The sequence below is a fragment of the Curcuma longa genome, chromosome 17 (genome assembly GCF_044706935.1).
Source record: "Curcuma longa cultivar G26 ecotype Majalengka, Jawa Barat chromosome 17, ITB_CL_G26_1.1, whole genome shotgun sequence".
Lineage (NCBI taxonomy): Eukaryota > Viridiplantae > Streptophyta > Magnoliopsida > Zingiberales > Zingiberaceae > Curcuma > Curcuma longa.
This window is the reverse complement of record NC_133877.1, coordinates 10,258,806-10,277,800: the sequence shown is the minus strand read 5'-3', so window position 1 is coordinate 10,277,800 and position 18,995 is coordinate 10,258,806. Positions and strand designations below refer to the sequence as shown.

Genomic DNA, 18,995 nt, shown 5'->3' with positions numbered 1-18,995 from the left:
CAAAAGAAATTGAATTCTTAACAGAATTTCATAATGAAAATTCTTAACAGAATTTCTTAATGAAAATTCTTAACAGAATTTCTTAACAAAAATTCTTAACAGAATTTTTCTCCGAAAAAATTCTTAACAGAATTTCATAAATTTCCAATAGAATTTCATAACAGAAATTCTTAATAGAATTTCATAACAGGAATTTTTAACAGAAATTCTTAACAGAATTTTTTTTCAGAAAATTTTTTAACAGAATTTCCTACCCGAAACTCTTCTAGAATTCTCTTAGATGAATTCGAGGCTTTATCCAGAGGCTACAGCAGGGACCTAGAGGAGGAATTGATTTTAGTCTCCTGATGGGCTTGGGCTTCCTGTGTTTTCCCTGAACACCCAACTCATGTCCATCAATAATAATCCATACCACTAAAGGGTTATTATTGAACTACCGCACCAATCTCATATTATAATATGGTCTCCTTCTTATCATGAGTGCGTTAATCTCCTTGTGTTTAAGATATCGTATGCCAGTCAATTAATTGAATTACTGACAACTCAATTAATTAACTTCTAAGTCCGAGAGTAGTACCACTCAACCTTATTATCATGCGGAACTAAGTCCACCTGCAGGGTTTACATGATAATTCTTATGAGCTTCTCAAGAGGACATCATCAGCCTAGATTATAAGACACAGTTTCCTTCTATAATCAACAACACACCATATACATAATACTATCTTCCAACTCATCGGGCCTCTTGATTTAACGAGCTAAATCTCACCCTTTGATAAATCAAAGAAATACATACTAGGTATATGTGCTTGTTATTATATAGGGATTAAGAGTATGTACATCCATAATAAATGAGGTCTAGTTCGATTATATAGTCAGTATAAATCGAACGACTTGAAACGGTCCTGCTCAATACACACAAAGTATATTAGTGTAATTTAATAGTCAAGATAAACTAACACTAATTACACTACAACCACTCCAATGGTTTGTCCCTATCCATCTTGATTGTGAGCTACTATTTATAATTTATAAGGAACCGATAACATGATCTTTTATGTGTGACACCACACACCATGTTATCTACAATATAAATTAAGTGGACAACTGCATTATATAAAATGCAGACATTTGACCAATGTGATTCTTATTTTATATTATTTTAAGATAGATGTTTATACAAAAGCTAGGCTTTTAGTATACATCCTAACAGAGGTGGCATCATCAACATATGTACGAAGGAGGTATAATGTGTCATCCTTGTGATTCCCCTATATGGAAACATCTTGATACAATATTTCCTACCTTTGCGATGGAACCACGTAATGTGAGATTGAGACTTTCTGTAGATGGATTTTAACCATTTGGTCAGTCAGGATAGCAATATTCTCATCTTGGTCAGTTATATTAACACCCTATAATTTACCGGCATGGATGTGCATGAAAGACAAATTTATGTTTCTAACTGTACTTATTCCAGGTTCAACGAATCTGAAAGAGAAGATAGATATTTTCTTACAACCTCTGATTGCCGAGTTGAATGAATTATGGAATGTAGGATCAGAGACTTATGATGTTATAAGTAAAACCAATTTTACCTTGCATGCTACTTTATTATGGATAATTGTGATTTTCTAGAATACTCAATGTTATCAAGATGGAGCACAACTGGTAAATTAGCATGCCCATATTGCATGACAGAGTCTGATGCATTTTCATTACTATGTAGTGGAAAGGTATCTTGGTTTGATAATCACTGTAAATTTTTGTCACTTGAACACCCTGAAGAGAAATAAGAAAAATTTCCTAAAGAATATTGTAGTTAGAAAACTGCAACCAATAATGAAGTCAGGTACAGAAATCATTGACCAAATAGACAGTTATGGAGTTCTACCAGTATATGATCCTAATTCTGAGAAGATAAATAAATACATTGTTAGGATGTGCAAATATGGTTGAAAGAAAAGAAGCATTTTCTGGGACTTACCATATTGGATGCATTTATTGATTCCATATAATTTATATATGATGCATGTCGAGAAATTTTTTTTTGATAATATCTAGGGTCTAGGGTCCCCAACGAGAGTCGTATATGATCGTGTGATGACCCATAGAGCAGGGGTCATCCCAGCGGATCATCTTCTATGATAGAAGTCCTAAAACAAGAAAATCAAGAATTAAAGAATCGAGTATCCATATTAGAGGTGCAATATCAAGAGTCTCGCGAAGTCCAGCTGCGATACGAGCAGATTGCGCAGCAGATGCAGGCATTCATGGATGACATGAGTGCGACGCCGCAACTCCCACCTGGTTGGACCTAAGATGCGGAGACTCAGGACCCTAATGACCTTGGTCAGTAGCTGCTTGCGAGGTATATTAACATTTATATATTTTCTTTTTTTTCTAATTATGACTTGTAAACATGCATTTTCAAAATACCTTGGTATCATTGATTTATTACTAACTTATTTTATTGTATTTTTTGTATAGGATTGGATATTTTAGCTCGGTTAGTTTAGATATTTTTCTTAGTTTTTATTATATTTAAACATTGATACAGTATCATTGTATTGAGATATTTGTATTTGTGTTTTTGTATTCAGATTGGAATGGATTGCTGTGATTATAATTTCTTTCATATGTTTTGTGATTAACAGTTGGATTAAAATATTGTAGTAGTAGTGTGGTAATTGACAGTTGAATTGGATTGTATATTGTTAATGAAAATGTAAACAGGGAATTCAGATAAATAAAATTTTTTTAAATAAATTACAGAATATTAGCGACGGTAATTTATAATCCCGTCGCTAATTAACGACGAAAGTATAAATATCTATCGCTAATATTCTATATTTTTTTAAAATATTTTTTTATTTAGCGATCAAAAATTATTATTCCGTCGCTAATTAGCGATGGAATTATAATTTTCTGTCGCTAAAACACTAAAGGAACAGTGTTTCCGTTTGCCTTTTAGCGACATATTCCATCGTAAATATAGCGACGAAAATATAACGTTTTGTCGCTAAAGTTAGCGACGGATTAAAATGTTCCATCGCTAACTTTAGTGAGGGATTAAAATAAATTAGCAATGGAAATTAAAATTCTGTCGCAAAGATGATGTCAACAACAAAAAAAAGCGACGAAAAAATTCTGTCGCTATTCCATCGTTAATGCGTTTTAGCGACAGAATATTTCGTCGCTAATGTTGGTTATTTTTGTAGTGTAGGTGACAACGAGATAAAATTATTTGTTCAATGACATTAGATGTTTATAATAAGATCAGAACCAAGATTATGAAAAAGGCAATAATTGGATCTAAAGAATGATCTTCCTATTCTAAGGATTTGTTTACTTAGGTGGGAATATAAAGAAAAGAAGGGAAAGACTCACACAATTATATATGAAGTTCATTTATGTACATGTTTTTGCTAACAAAAAAACAACCATACGTATTTCACAATGCAATAGGTAATTAAAATGACTTGAGAGGTACATGAAAATCAAGGGCTTCTCAAAAACACAATGAAGCATCAAATCAATTACTTCATGCACAAAGGGGTAGGTAATTAAGAAACTTTCAAGGGATCATCATGCATTTTGACATGGCTTGCTTCTCACAAAGTTGATAATCATCTAAAGTACTATCTCACATCATCAACTTGGCTCCCTCAGTCGCGTGCACTTGTAGACCATATAGATTCAATTGCAACACTACCATTTAGACTCATTTTGCATCTCCAAAACCATGTAGGATATACAAATGCCTTGTGATGCAAACAAAAAGAAACTAAGATAAAACATCTAGGCAATCCGCACAAACTGGGGATCAACCCTCATGACCTATTATAGCAACAGTACTACATGCAGGTACCAACTGTGCCATCTAGTGTGGGCTAATAAAAATCAATCTATGTATCATTTATGTAACTTTGATATGTTTCATTTGAACCATTATAAGTATGCACCACAAGAATATTGTGAATTAACGACTAAAATTTTATTCGATCACTAATTAACAATAGAAAAAAATTTTAATTGCATATTAGGATTTATTTTTGATCACTAAATTAGCAACGAAATTAAATTTTAATCGCCAATTAGTGATCAAATTAAATTTTGGTTGCCAATTAGCGATGGAATAAATTTTTGATCGCTAAATTAGCGATCGAATAAATTTTTTCAATGGCAAATTAATGATTGAATAATTTTTTGATTGCTAAATTAGCGACAAAATTAAATTTCAATCACTAATTAGCAATCAAATTAAATTTTTATCGCTAATTTAGCTATAGAATTAAATTTTATCACTAATTTAGCAATCGAATTAAATTTTCATTGCTAAATTAGCTATTAAAAATTTATTTGGTCACTAATTAATAATTAAAATTTAATTTCATCGCTAATTTAGCGATGAAAATAAATTTTCTATCTCTAAATTAGCGATAAAAATAATTTTTTATCACTAAGTTAATTGCCCAAATTTCTTTCCTGCATTGTTGTTCCCAATCTCTCCATCAACTCTCGTGCTCCTCTTGGCCTCAATCTCATGACCTCGTTGCAAGGTTTATAACTCTTCTCTCCTCTCTCCCCTCCCCCTATAATTAGCAGAGTCGATGGGTATGACGGCGAGGTCGCGCCTCGTTCATGACCTCACAACTGCAAGGCTGAGCTAGACCGATGCGCGGCCTCATGGTGAGGTCGCGAGGCCGAGATCAAGCATGACCTCACCCTAGCCCCGCAACCTTTGTGACTTAGTTAGGCATCCGTGCAGTCTGGGTTAACCGCTCGTGCAATGACTACATTGTTAATACCATGCAACAACAATTATATTGTTAATATCTTTTTCGATACATAACTTTCATAATGTTATTTGTGCATATATATTCCTCTATTTGATTCGTATTTAAGTATTTGGAGAGATCCTTCATTGTGCACCAACTTTAGGTATATAACTTCAATTGTTGATGTCGTCGTTGTTTTTAAGATGTTTATAACTCCAATTATTATTTAGTTTTTCTTAATATATATCATTAGAATTTTTTTAATATGTGTTTTTTTGGATTAATTAAATTAATATGTATAGTCTTTTCAATATGTATATCATTAATCAAATTTAATGATTTAATTAACCTTAAGTTTTAATATTAGAATTTTATTTCTCTTTCGGTTACAATGAATATGAATAAAGCTTGGATATATAATAGGTTAGTAAATGAATTTATAATTGATGGATATTTTGATAGAGTTGAAGAGTTTGTGAACTTCGCTAAGTATTTAAACTATATGGATGGTGATAAGTTACATTGTTCGTGTTCTCATCACAAATATAGAAATACAACTTTTTATGATGAGGTTACTGTCAAAGTAAAGGTAAATATGGTTTTGTTCTAAATTATTACAATTGATAGTCATGAAGAGTCTTATTTTAATGAGTCAATTGAACATTGTATTGCTTTGTCATCTGCCCCTATTGATCAAGAGGAATCATCTAATGACAATGCAATACAATCAATGATTTACAATGCGATGAGTGCACTTAATCATTCATACATGGATGAAATACCAACATCTAGTATCTAGAAACTATATGACATGTTAAAGACTAATGAAAAAGAAGTTTAGGAAGACATGTTTTCTAGTCATTCCCAATTGTCAGCTATTGCAAGGCTATCGAACATTAAGGTAAAACATCATTTCTCAAAATAATGTTACGATGATATTTGTCAATTGATGTCAAAATTGCTCCCTATTGATAATTAATAATTGATTATTTCTACAGTACAAAAGAAATTGATTAGGAGTTTAGATTTTCCCATAGAAAAGATTGATTGTTGTATAAATAACTACAAGATCTTTTAAAATGATGATAGTGAACTTACTGAATGTAGAATGTGTAATTATCTTCATTATGGGTAGCATAGTGACATATTAGGGAAGAAAAAAATTTACCATGGAAAGTTATGTATTACTTCCCGTTAACACCTAGACTTCAATGCTTGTATGTATCTGCCATAACAATAAGCCACATGAGGTGGCATCATGAACATGTACATGAAGGAGATATAATGTGTCATCCTTTAGACTCCCCTACATGAAAACACCTTAATACAAACTTTTTTTTTTTGCAATGGAACCACGTAATGTAAGACTATGATTTTTAACAGATGGATTTCAACCATTTAGTCAATCAGAAAAATAATATTTATCTTGGTCAGTCATATTAACACCATATAACTTACCCCCTTGGATGTGCATGAAATACGAATACATATTTCTTACCATGCTTATTCCAGGTCTAAAGAATTCAAAATAAATGATAGATATTATTTTACAACCTTTAATTATCGAGCTGAAAGACTTATAAATTATAGGGCCAAAGAGTTATGATTTTACAAGTAAAACTAATTTTACCTTGCATGCTACTTTACTATGGATGTTTAGTGATTTTTTAGCATACTCAATATTGTTAGGATAAAACATGGTTAGTAAGTTAGTATGCCCATATTGCATGACTAAGTCTACTACATTTACATTACCTTACAGTGGAAGGATATCTAATTTTGATAATCATCATAAATTTTTATCTTTTGAGCACCCCTTTAGACGAAATAAGAAAGATTTCATAAAGAATGAAGTGGTCAAAAAAGTTTCATTAATAATCAAGTTAAGAGAAGAAATCATTGAGGAAATAGACATCTATGAATTTGTACTGGTTCTGATAATTTAAATAAATACATTTTTAGGGTATGTAAATGTGGTTGGAAGAAACAGAACATATTTTAGGAGCAGTCTTATTAGAAGTATTTGCTCATTCAATATAATTTAGATGTGATGCATATTAAGAAACAAATTTGATAATATTTTTAATACTATAATGAATGTTCCGGGAAAAACTAAAGACAACAAAATCACATGAGAAATTGAAAGAATTAGTTAGTAAACCTGAGTTGCATTAGAATGAAACAACCAATAATTTTCCAAAGGTTTACTAGAGATTGGACAAGGAAAGTAAGCAGACATTATAGTTGGTTGAGATAATTTAAATTCCTTGATGTGTATGCCTCGAATACGGATCGATGCATGGATATGAATAAATTAAAATGTTTGGAATGAAGAGTCATAACTATCATGTGTTTATATAAAGACTTATTCAATAGTCTTCCATGATTTACTTCCTAATAATGTTTGACAAACACTTACAAAATTGAGTCTGTTCTTCACAGATTTGACATTGAGAGTTATTATGACGGCTGAAATATTTTGGCTAGAAATTGACATACTTGTTATACTCTATAAACTTGAACAATTATTCCCACATATATATTTTTGATTCAATGAAATATCTACCAATTCATTTAACTTACAAGGCATGACTAGTTGATCCTGTATAGTACAGATGGATATATCCATTTGAATGTTTTTTTGAAGAGATTAAAGAATAATATTTGTAACAAAGTAAAAGTTGAGGAGTCAATATGTAATGCCTATTTAGTTGAAGAAACATCTTCTTTTTGCTCATATTATTTTACAGATAATGTGAAAATCAAACATCGCAAGTGTCCTCGAAATTTTGATGATATTCAATTGATAGACTAAGGGATGCTTTCTATTTTCAAGTTTCATGGAAGCCCAATATAATTAGTGTTAGGAAGTATACTGAAAAGACTAGGTCTTGTGTATATAGAACATTTATGAAATAAGAAATCATGTGTTGGTCAAATGATTGCAATAGTGTATTTTGCAATAAAGTCCTCTTAATTCACATTGTAGATAACTTGAGTCTGTCAAAACTTATGATTATCAGTCCCTTGTGAATTATAAACTAAGGCTCACAACCAAGATGACTTTGGACAACCCATCGGGAACGGTTGTAGTGTAATTCGGTAACTGTATCTGATGAGAATTACACTAGTGTGTAGGATCGGAAACACGCCTAGAGGGGGGGGGTGAATAGCGTGTTTGAACGCTTTTCGATTTTTCGATAAAACCTGAGTACGAAAACGGAAGCGATTTCTTAATAATAGTTAAAGCGATAATTATTTGCATAAAAGTAAATGACTCGGTTTTGTTTTTACTTGGTTCACAGCGCAACGCCCTAGCTCCAAGGCCCACGGTCCTTGATCGTTTACTTTGGGCAATCCACTAAGATACTTGCCCCTTACGGTAGCAAGTATATCGAAAATCGATTACAGAGGATTACAAAGAAAATTATCGGAATGTAAATACAGCTTTTGTTACCAAGTTTTTGCGCTCCTCGGAGTGTGAATTCGACGTCTCGGTGTTCGTTGAAGTAGCTTGGAGTCCACCGACGTCGAAGATTGGAAGCTCAGAGGTCGCGGGGAAGGCGTATGAGATCGAGAGAGAGTTGCTTCTCGGCTGCTGCAGCGATCAAATGCAGGCTAGGTGGAAGACTAGAGGTGGCAGATAAAACTTCATCTCTTTTAACGTCTATCTCTCCTGGGTCGACTCGGATTGCACTCTGGGTCGACTCTAGCTTCGTTGGCGGCGGAGACGATCCGAAAGTGGACTCTGGGTCGACTCCGATTGCACTTTGAAAGTCCGACTGAGGAGAAATCCCGACGCACAGACCTTGACCTTCGGCTGATTCGGCTGGAGTCGACTCCAGAGGACTTGGTTGGCATAAGGTAAATTCTTCCGAGTGGAGTGGGTAAGGATGTGTTCCCGATAAGGAAAACAGTTGGCGCCGATCTAACTTAGGGTTTCACTGAAAACCTAAAGTCAAGACCAAACAGTTTGGAAAATTATTACTTTCTGTTACTTTTGTATTTTGCACTAACTTGTAATGTAGGAAAGGAGGGGCTGAAACCTTGTGTTTCGGGTGCCCTTATCTCGATCCAGGCGATCGGACGAGTCCAGGCGCCCGGATTGGTTCGCAAGCGATCGGACGTCAGCGAAATGGGGCCAGCGAAGCGGTGAGGTGGCAAAGTCCCAATGGTCGTGACACCTCAGCCTCCAAGCGCCCGGAAAGGTTCCAGACACCCTGATCTGGATAAGGCATTGCGGAGTCAAGATTGATCCGGAACCTCCACGTTAGCATAGAGGCGCTCGAAAAGGGATACATGCGCTTGGAAGTGCCGAGTCAGCAACGTCGATAGTGGATCGACGGACAACATGGAGGTGCCCGAAAAGGCTTCTAGGCGCCCGGATCACTCAATAAAAAGAGCCTCGAGGGGGAATTCTAGAGGCATCAGACTGACCTAACGATGACCGTCTGCATGAAGAAAGTTCATTCAAAATGTTGTCGTCACGCCGAGGAGCTACATCAAAGTCTACACTTTCTGTCGGTATAACTTGTGCTTTACATTTTTGTTCTTAATTTCTAAGTCGGTATCTGTGTTACCGATCTTATCTTTTTGTAAAACGCTTAACTCTTTTTCGTAAGATGGGAGTTACTTAGATTGCCCGTCGAAAATGGTCTTTTGAACGCCAAACTAACGTCAATTTGGTCAAGAAAGGAATTGCTCTTATTGCAGGTCGGACTAAAGAAAGGAAGTCCAGAAGACAAGTAGAAGAAGAATCTGCATCATCGGTTCAGAAAGCAACAATGAGAAAGCGAGGGTTCGAAGGTCAGAAATAAAGAAGGTGGTTCAAAAGGCTAACTTGAACAAAACACCTACAAACAAGACCGAACTCACATGCTATAGATGCAAAGAAAAAGGGCACTTCAAGGTCAAATTCCCAAACTAGAAGAAAGAGTACAAGACAAAGAAGAAGGCACTCAAGGCCACCTGAGATGAGTCATCTTCAAAGGACTCAAAGGAGGAAGCTAACACAAGCTTCCTAGCTCTACCAGCTCGAAAGGAACTCATAGAGACGAAGGACTGAATCAGACAACGAATCCAATTCAAGCCACGAATCCGTATCTGTTCAGAAGGGTCAAATAGCTCTGTAAGTATGAATAAATTGTATGCTATTATTTACTGCTTAACTAAGAAACTGGCTAAGTCTAGTGCCTAAGTTGAATCTCTCCAAAAGGGGGTAGCACTCCTTAAAAAGAAAGTTAACATCAGTTCGCCAACTGAAAATGTTCAAATTGGAATTTCAACTCAAGTTAAACTTGAGGAAGAGAATTCCAAGTTGAAATTTCAGATTGATGATCTAACAAGATTGTTGAAAAAGTTTACTTCGGGCTTCAAGTATCTTGATATGATACTTGAAACTCAAAGGGTTGTGTACAACAGATCTGGGCTTAGACACAAAGCCAAACATAGATCCAAGAAATCATAAGTCCAAGCATGGGTTCCAAAGTCTAACCTGACCAATCCAGTTGGACTGAACTATTAATGGGTCCCCAAGGATCAAATACACTATTTGATCAGACCTAATAGGGGTCATGATCCTTGGGGATCTAAAACCATTCATGTTAGATAGAATTGTTTATTTTTGTTTTTTTATTTTTTTTGTTTTTTATGAACTTAGATTGAATCTAGGCTAGGTAAGGACATAAAATTTGATTAATACTTGCCCAACCTAGTACCAGGGTAGGGTGAGATAATAGTACATTAGGAAAACTCAGTTTAAGTGGTCAAGTGGGGTAAGGAGTACTCTAATTGATTTACTTAGCTGAGTAGAATTAACCACAATTACCTCGTCAAACCCTAGACTAGTTAGATTAAAGTTTTTCCCTAGATCAGCTAAGCATGCAATTTCTTGAACCAGCTTTGTCTTAGAAGGTGGTCGTTGTTTTAATAACCAAGAAGACCCCTATGCCTCACCACTGCTTGGAAGCTGACTCTTGAAATACACACTTAGTAAGTCAAAAGGTTAAACTTGAATCTAACCTAAGGTTAATCAAATTTTAGACAATCACAATTAAATTAACCAAGATAAAAATGAAAATCATCTCACACAACCTATAGGATTAACTGTGTGATAATCTAGAAATGGGTAAGATGAAAGCTAGGTAAGATCAATCTACTTTTTAACTCCACAATGGATCCAAACCAAGTATCTTATGTGTAGGAACACAAAGATTTAGATCAATGGATGTTGGATAGTGGATGCTCCAGACACATGACTGGAGACAGATCAAAGTTCACTAAATTAAAGTTCAAGAACTTAGAATCAGTTGCCTTTAGAAACAATAAAAAACTTATGGTAATCGGAACAGGTAACATTGAACTAGACTCAAATTTCATGATTCTCAAAGTTCTTTTAGTCGACCAATTTGAATTCAATTTGTTAAGTATTAGTCAACTATGCGATTTTAGATATGTGGTTAGGTTTACTAAAACTAAGTGTATAATTAAAAACATAGAAAACCCTGAAATCACACTTAAGGGAATTAGAAAAAATAACATATATAAGATTGACCTACCAATCTCCTCAACCAAGTGTCTATTGACACAGTAAGAGAAAACCAAGTTGTGGCACAGGGGATTGGGTCACACTCATGTCAGACTCATCTCAAAGATGAGTCAAAATGACTTAGTAAAGGGTCTACCCAAATTAATTCCTTTAGAAAATGTAATCTGTAATGTTTGTAAACAAGATAAACAAACTAAATCAACCCACAAAGTAACCAATCTAAATTAAACTAATTCCATACTTGAATTATTGCACTTAGACCTCTTCGATTCACATGGGGCTAAGTCACTAAGCGGAAACTAGTACTGCTTAGTAATAATAGACAATTACTCTAGGTACACCTGCATGAAATTCTTAAAATTTAAAGATGAAACTTATGAAAAATTCATAAACTTGTGCAAACTAATAAAAAAATAAAAAAGCCTCAAAAATCAAAAGAATACTAGTGACCATAGAGGAGAGTTTGAAAATACTAGATTTAATGAGTTTTGTCAAGTCAATGGATACCACCATGAGTTTTCACGCCCTAGAACTCCAAAACAAGATGGAATAGTTGAAAGAAAGAATAGAACCCTATAAGAAGCAGCTAGGACAATATTAAATGAATATAATTTAACCAATAAATGTTGGGCTGAGACAATAAGCACAACTTGTTACATACAAAATAAAATATTAATTAATAAACGCCATAATAAAACTACTTATAAAATATATTATAACAAAATACTCAACTTAAATTATCTAAAAGTATTTGGATGTAAAGCACATATACTGAACACAAAAGATTACTTAGCATTCATCATCTTTTTCAGAATACGATTTTTTCGCTCAGCAATACCATTTTATTGAGGGGTATAGGGAGTTATTATTTCATATTTAATTTTATGTTCAACACACAACTCAATGAAACAATGATACACACCATGCTCGATCACTTCAAACCACCTTAATTTTTTATTAAGTTGGTTTTCAACTTTATTCTTAAAGAGGATAAATTTCTTTATAGCTTCATTCTACTTTTGAGAAAATAACATAACAATATCTTTTATTATCATTAACAAAAGTGATGAAGTACTTATTCCCATCACTATCAATATCCCTTTTAGATTGGACACGTTGGTGTGGATCAGGCCTAGTGGTTCACTACTTTTAACATGTTGAAAAGATGATTTTGTCATTTTAGCTTCAACACAAGTCTCACACTTATATTTCGGATCAAGGTGGAATGTAGGTATGTTCTACATGTTAATTAATCTACACAATACATCATAGTTAACATATCCTAGTCTACTATGCCATAAACAGGAAGACTCAAGCATATAAATGGAAGAGTTTTTATTTTTATTAACCTTGAGCCTGGTCATTACACTAAGCATGAATAGTCCATCGATTACATAACTCTTTCCTACAAGTGTTCCACTTTTAGACATAACAACTCTGTCTGACTCAAAAACAATGTGAAAGCCATGCTTCTTTAAAAGTGTTTTGAATATCAAATTCTTTGAAATCTCAGAAATGTAGAACACATTGTTTAGTTAGCTCCTTGGTAGAGGTCATCTTCAACACCACTTTCCTTTGGCCCTTGATGTCCCAGGTTATTGAGTTCTCCATAAATAACTTTTCCCCATCTTTGAATTCTTTAAAATTATGAAGCAACTCCTTATTTGAGCTAACATGTCTGGTGGCACCGATATCAATCCACCATTATCTCGAGTTTGAACCCACCAAGTTCACTTCGAAGACCACATTGTAGAGCTTAATGTCTAGTTCTTCATTCTGGTTGGCCTCCTACTTTCCTTTGAGTTCTTGCATTTCGAAGACTTGGGATTGGCTCGATCATAATTGAAGCACTTCCTAAAGATTTTCTTACTTATGCCTCCTCTGGGTTGCAATTTGGAACATATGAAAATCTTTCATTTTGAAATTTGGTTGTGCTCGATCACATTGGCTTTCACAGCCCCAAGAGTGAATATCTTTTGCTCAGAGCTCCAGTGCCTTCTTCGATTCAGAGTCGAACAATGAGATCCTTAACGTTCATCTCCTTCCTTTTGTGCTTCAGGTAGTTCTTGAAATCCTCTCAACTGGGAGGCAACTTTTCAATAATAGTTGCCACCTAGAAGGTTTCACTCAGCATCATGCCGTTTGAGTGAATCTTATACAGGATCACTTGAAGCTCCTGAACCATCTTAGAGTCAACTATCTTGTAGTCTAGGAATTGTCCCACAATGAATTTCTCTGACCCTACATTCTCCATCTTATATTTCTTATCCAGGGACTCCCACAACTCCTTAGCCATTCTCTTTGTGTTATACTTAGCATACAACGAGTTAGTAAGGCAGTGAAGATATAGTTTTAGCATAGGAATATTGAATGGTTTCATGCTTCCACTGCAATGATGGGTTGAGCATTACTTGCACCCTTAAAAGGCTTGGGAGGTTTCTCCATCAAGAATTGAGTCTGGTTTAGCGTGGTCAAGTAAAAGAATATCTTTTGCTGTCATCACTTGAAGTTCAACCCTGTGAACTTCTCTAACTTTTGCCCATAGCTGATTGGAACATTTCCAATTAGAGCAGAGGAGACCTTCATAAGTTGAGCATCCTGCTTCTCAACCATATTCATTACCATATCAACAGAACTAATTCTATTTTAAGACTGTTGGACAATCTTCTATTAAAAGATTGTTTTGTAATCTTCCTTTTGAGATTACTGCCAGAGTTACAAGGGAAATACTGAATTGAAATTACAATCAAAATTTATCTTTAGACTTATCTGTCAAGATGACTTGAGCCAATAATCTCAAGTTGCCAACCAGGATTTGGTCATGCTCTAAATTGAGTTATTAAGTGCACAAGTTGATTATAACTTGTGATGTTGAATGATCAACCTTCACTTACTCATGTTGGTCGAGTGTCGCGAGAGCCAAGAGGCTCTGGGTGCCAAGTTACCCAAGTATGAGGTGCTCTCTGAGCAATCTTGAGTGCCTTAAGGTCTGAGTGACCCGAGTGCTTCCCGAGCCCAAGTGGGAAGCCATTATCTAAGCACCTAATACTCCTGTGTCCGAATGGGTAGTCACTTCTTACAAGCCGAGGCAGGAAGCTGAGAGGTTGCATCACTTGAGTGGTTCATAGAGTGTCATCGCTCGAGCGCCATTGGTTTACATCGCTCGACTATTTATTATCAAGTTAGTCGAGTCTGAGTGAGTTGTCAAGTGCTCAGGAGCAGAGTTACTATGCTCAGGATGATGTCTAGCTGATCAAGAATCAATGTTGAGTACTTGGGAAGTAATATTGAGTTCGAGTGGATAACTATCGTTTGAGTGACGAGTCAAAAAAGGTAGAAGTCGAGATTAGGCTAGAGAAAGTCTTAGTAGGAAACTAGGCAAGGAAGTTTTAGCAGATTAGGGACACCAAGCAGGAGGGACTTAATGGGGTCAGAGAGGACCAGAGATCAAGTCGGATAGGACTGGGGGTCAAGAGATCAAGTGTTGAGCAAGAAGCCCAAACGAGTATGGAGGACCAAGGTTTAGCAAGATAAGCTCTTGTAGCAGAGTGGTTCTTCCAAAAGGAAGAATAGGTAAGGATGAGTTCTCGTTACAAGGGCATCCTTAGGCGTCGATCCGACTATGGGGTTTACTCAAATTTTGAAATCGAGATCAGACAATGTCAACTGTCAAAAATTAATATACTCTAACTATCAAATTTATATTTTTATGCTAACTCATTTTAACAGGATCAATAAACCAATCGACACGATCGGTAAACCGAACAGGATCGATAGACTGATCGACTATTTCTATATACCGAACACTGAGTTGACAACCCAGTCAACTAGTGTGCTAACATGGCATCTGACGTGGATGAGTGGCTGGCGTGGCACTAGATAATGTCGAAGTTTGAATTCTACTGACGTGACATTAGATAAGGACCAGGTTGTTGACGTGGCCGAAGGAACGATCAAGGATAAGGATGGCAACGCTGGCGTGGTAGAAGACTCTTATTGACAAGCTGATGCAGCGGTGAGGGCTTGGTCCAAGGTGGATCGATAGACCAATCAACTGGATCAAGATCCAATTTCCCAAGCAATCGATGTACTGATCAATGGGATCAGTAGACCGAATCAAGGTCTATAAAAGAAGTCCTTGACTCGAGACTTCATTATTAGATCTCAAGTATATTCTCATTCTGCTCTAAAATGCTGACGCTACAACCAACTGCTGCTCTGACGCCCGTGTTAATCTTCAGATCCTTAGTGTCGGTAAAATTGTATTTCTATTTTTCATCTTTTCTACTTTATTATCTAAGGACGGTAAACATATTACCGTTCCTTATTCTTTGCAAAGGCGAACCTTTTTCTCTTTTGAGAAAAAGGATATTAGTAGATTGCCCACCGAAGCGATCAAGAATTATATACCTTGGAGTAGCAGTTAAAGGTTATGAACCAGCAATAAAGAAACTTGTTCTTTGTGTATGTTGGTGTTCTATGTTTTAATTTTCGCTGCTTAACTCTGAAACAAAAAGAGTACGTTTAAAAATTATGAAAATATGACACGCACTATTCACCCCCCTATTGCTTCTCGATCCTTCACCGATGCCTACTTCTTGAGGAGTCTTCCCGATAAAGGCACCTCTCTTGAGGTCTAACTCTCGAAGAGTCTTCCCAACAAAGTCTACCTCTTTTGTGAAGTCTTCCCAATAAAGGCTAACCTCTCAACTTCCCAAGTAGTGCGACCTACCAACCTCCTCAACTCAGCTAACTTTACTTGGCATTGTCAACCTCTTCAGCTTAATCAGCCCAGTCGCCTTTAGTTGGGACTTACATCCTACGTGGCTTATCATATCATTTTTCTTGAAGAGCGTGGGTAACATAGCTATATCTCCTAAAAGACATGCACAACGTAGTCATTTCTTCCGAAAGACGTGACCAACTAGCTATTTTTCCTAGAAGACATGGACACCTCTTCTCAAGCCTAGGCAAGGTATTAAAGGAAGCCATCACTTACGACCAGATGTATACGCATCAGACCATTCTCCAGTCACTCCTCTTTCAACTACTATTCTTTTCCTCTCATCTGTCGATCAGAGATCTTACTTGAGCCTTAGAGTGATCGAGTCAAGGTCCATTTTAACTTCCATTCTAACTCTCATTGATTTTTATAGGAATCCAAACAACTGCTTCTAAACTAGATCATTGGAGACCAATCTACTTTGAAGATAGCATGGCTCACCCTACTAAATGTTAGACAAGAGGACCATATAACATATATATATATATAATTTAAACTTTATTCAATGTTATAATTGAAATTACTATAATCATAATTTTTTTATTATTTTTATTTTTTACTTGTCTACTCTCTCTGTCTGTGGGACGTTATTTCCAGCCCTACTCTAAGCGCGCGCATATAATTAAAATAGACTCGATTCCTACAAGCTGATTAATATATAGTTTTCTCCATTAAACAAATCATTCCACCCTCACGAGTCACGCCCACTATAAAAAGGCATCAGCGTTGCATTCACTCCCTCAGTCTTGTCACTCAACTTCCTCTCTCTCTCTCTCTCTCTCTCGTTTCTCCTCATCCTTCCCAATTTCATTCCTTGTTACAATATATTAGATTGTGTCTCACTCACAAGTAAGAATCCTCATCGCCGCGTGCACGCTCTATTTATTCATATTTGTAACAACTTAAATATATATTGCATGCATGCACTATCTATCCAATGAAGAGCTCTATATATCCTTCCTTGGTTAAATAATAACCCTAATAGCTTGCACAACTTCATAATTAATATATATCTGTTAGCTACTTCATAGGCATGGGATCCTTCAAGGCCAAAAACAAGGTGGTGCTGGTTATGGGCGCCACCGGCACTGGCAAGTCCCGCCTTGCCATCGACCTGGCCACCTACTTCGGCGGCGAGATAGTCAACTCCGACAAAATGCAAGTATACGACGCTCTTGACGTCGTAACCAACAAGATCACCGCTGAGGAGGCTGCCGGAATCCCCCACCACCTCCTCGGCTGCTTGCCTCCAGACGCCGACTTCACTGCGGTTGATTTCCGCCGCGCCGCGACGCGCGCTGTCGCGTCGGTGGCACGGCGCGGGCGGCTCCCGATCGTCGCCGGCGGGTCGAACTCCTACATAAAGGAGCTGGTGGACGGGGGGCGCGGGGAGTTCCGGAGGCGGAACGAGTGCTGCTTCCTGTGGGTGGACGTGCACCAGCCGGAGCTGCACCGGTTCGTGGCGGACCGGGTGGACCGAATGGTCGAGCGTGGGATGGTGGAGGAGGTCCGGCAGATGTTCGACCCCGACGTGGCTGCGCCGGACTACACCCGCGGTGTGCGGCGAGCCATCGGGGTACCGGAACTGGACAGGTACCTCCGGGAGGAAGCCGCGGGGGCCGACGAGGCGGAGAAGAAGCGACTTCTGGAGGCGGCCCTCGAGGAGATCAAGGCCAACAACTGCAAGCTGACTTGCTGCCAGCTGGAGAAGATCCGCCGCCTGGCGGCCCTGTCGGAGTGGGGCATGGTCAGGGTGGACGCCACCGAGGCGTTCCGGAAGAAGGGGGCGGAGGCCGAAGCAGCGTGGGCGGAGCAGGTGGTGAATCCCAGCATCGAGATCGTCGAGAACTTCTTGGGGGCGGAGGCAGAGGAAGAAGAAGAGGCGCCGGCAGAGGCGATGGTCAACGTCGTCGTTGACTTGGTCAACGTGGCTTCCTCCGTAGTGAGCGTGGTGGGGGCCACGTAAATGAAGGCGAGAGGAGTTGCTTCCGTTGGTTGGCATTGGCGGTTCCAACTGCGGCGCTGGAGGCTGCGCACGCCGCGAACGAATTGATAGGAATAAAACAATTAAATAATTAATCGTAATTAATAATGATGATGGAGAATAATTAAATGCATTAGTTAATGGTGGTGGTGATTATGGAGGAAGAGTTGGACTGAATATTTGCATCAATTTCCGGAATGTAGGGGCCACCAACCTTTCCTTAATGGTGTTGTGGGCCCTTATTATTTTATAAAGTTTGTCGACAGAGAGGGTGGTGTTTTTTTTTTTTCAAAATATTATTTTATTTTTAGCGGATGCTTAATACTTTTGTTTTGCCTTAAAGGCGTCGCGCACCGACACCTCACTTTGTGATAACTATTCAACACCCCTTTTTTTTTTTTCTTTAACCCTTGTCGATCGAACTTAGCCAACGAGACTATTTTCGATTGACGAAGACTATTTCCTAAAATTATTTTTAAAAATAATATTGAGAACAGGATTTAAGATGAGATTGGAGAACGAAAAAAAAAATCAAGAGTAGCTCAAAATTTGGCTGACAAATGCGAAGGTCTCATGGCTTGCATTTACAGACATGAATGCAAGTAAATTTGCTTAAACAGCATGATTACAAGAACTGACCAAGAAAAGGAAGGAAGGGTAAGATCTGGTAGTTGAATGCCCAGAAACTACACTTCCCAGGTCTCAGACTCAGCAATGTCATGTTTGGAGCTATCTCTATTTCAGTGAGGCACAGCTCTCTACAAATTCCCAAGAGTGTTTCACAGGACTTGAAAACTCAGGATCTAGCTTCGCCAAACCTTTAAGCCATCTAATCTTCTGAGATAGCACCTCCAGCTGAATGATGGATGACTCGATGGTAGGACACCTTAGAGAAGCTGT

The 18,995-nt window shown here is 37.1% G+C and overlaps 1 protein-coding gene across 1 annotated transcript; it reads left to right on the top strand.

Annotated features, from left to right (window-relative positions):
* The first annotated feature begins 17,144 nt into the window (after positions 1 to 17,144).
* Positions 17,145 to 18,314, top strand: LOC141811914 (adenylate isopentenyltransferase 5, chloroplastic-like). Its single transcript, XM_074699992.1, has one exon. The coding sequence runs from the start codon at positions 17,145 to 17,147 to the stop codon at positions 18,075 to 18,077; it is 933 nt and encodes a 310-aa protein (XP_074556093.1). The 3' UTR covers positions 18,078 to 18,314.
* The last annotated feature ends 681 nt before the right edge of the window (positions 18,315 to 18,995 follow it).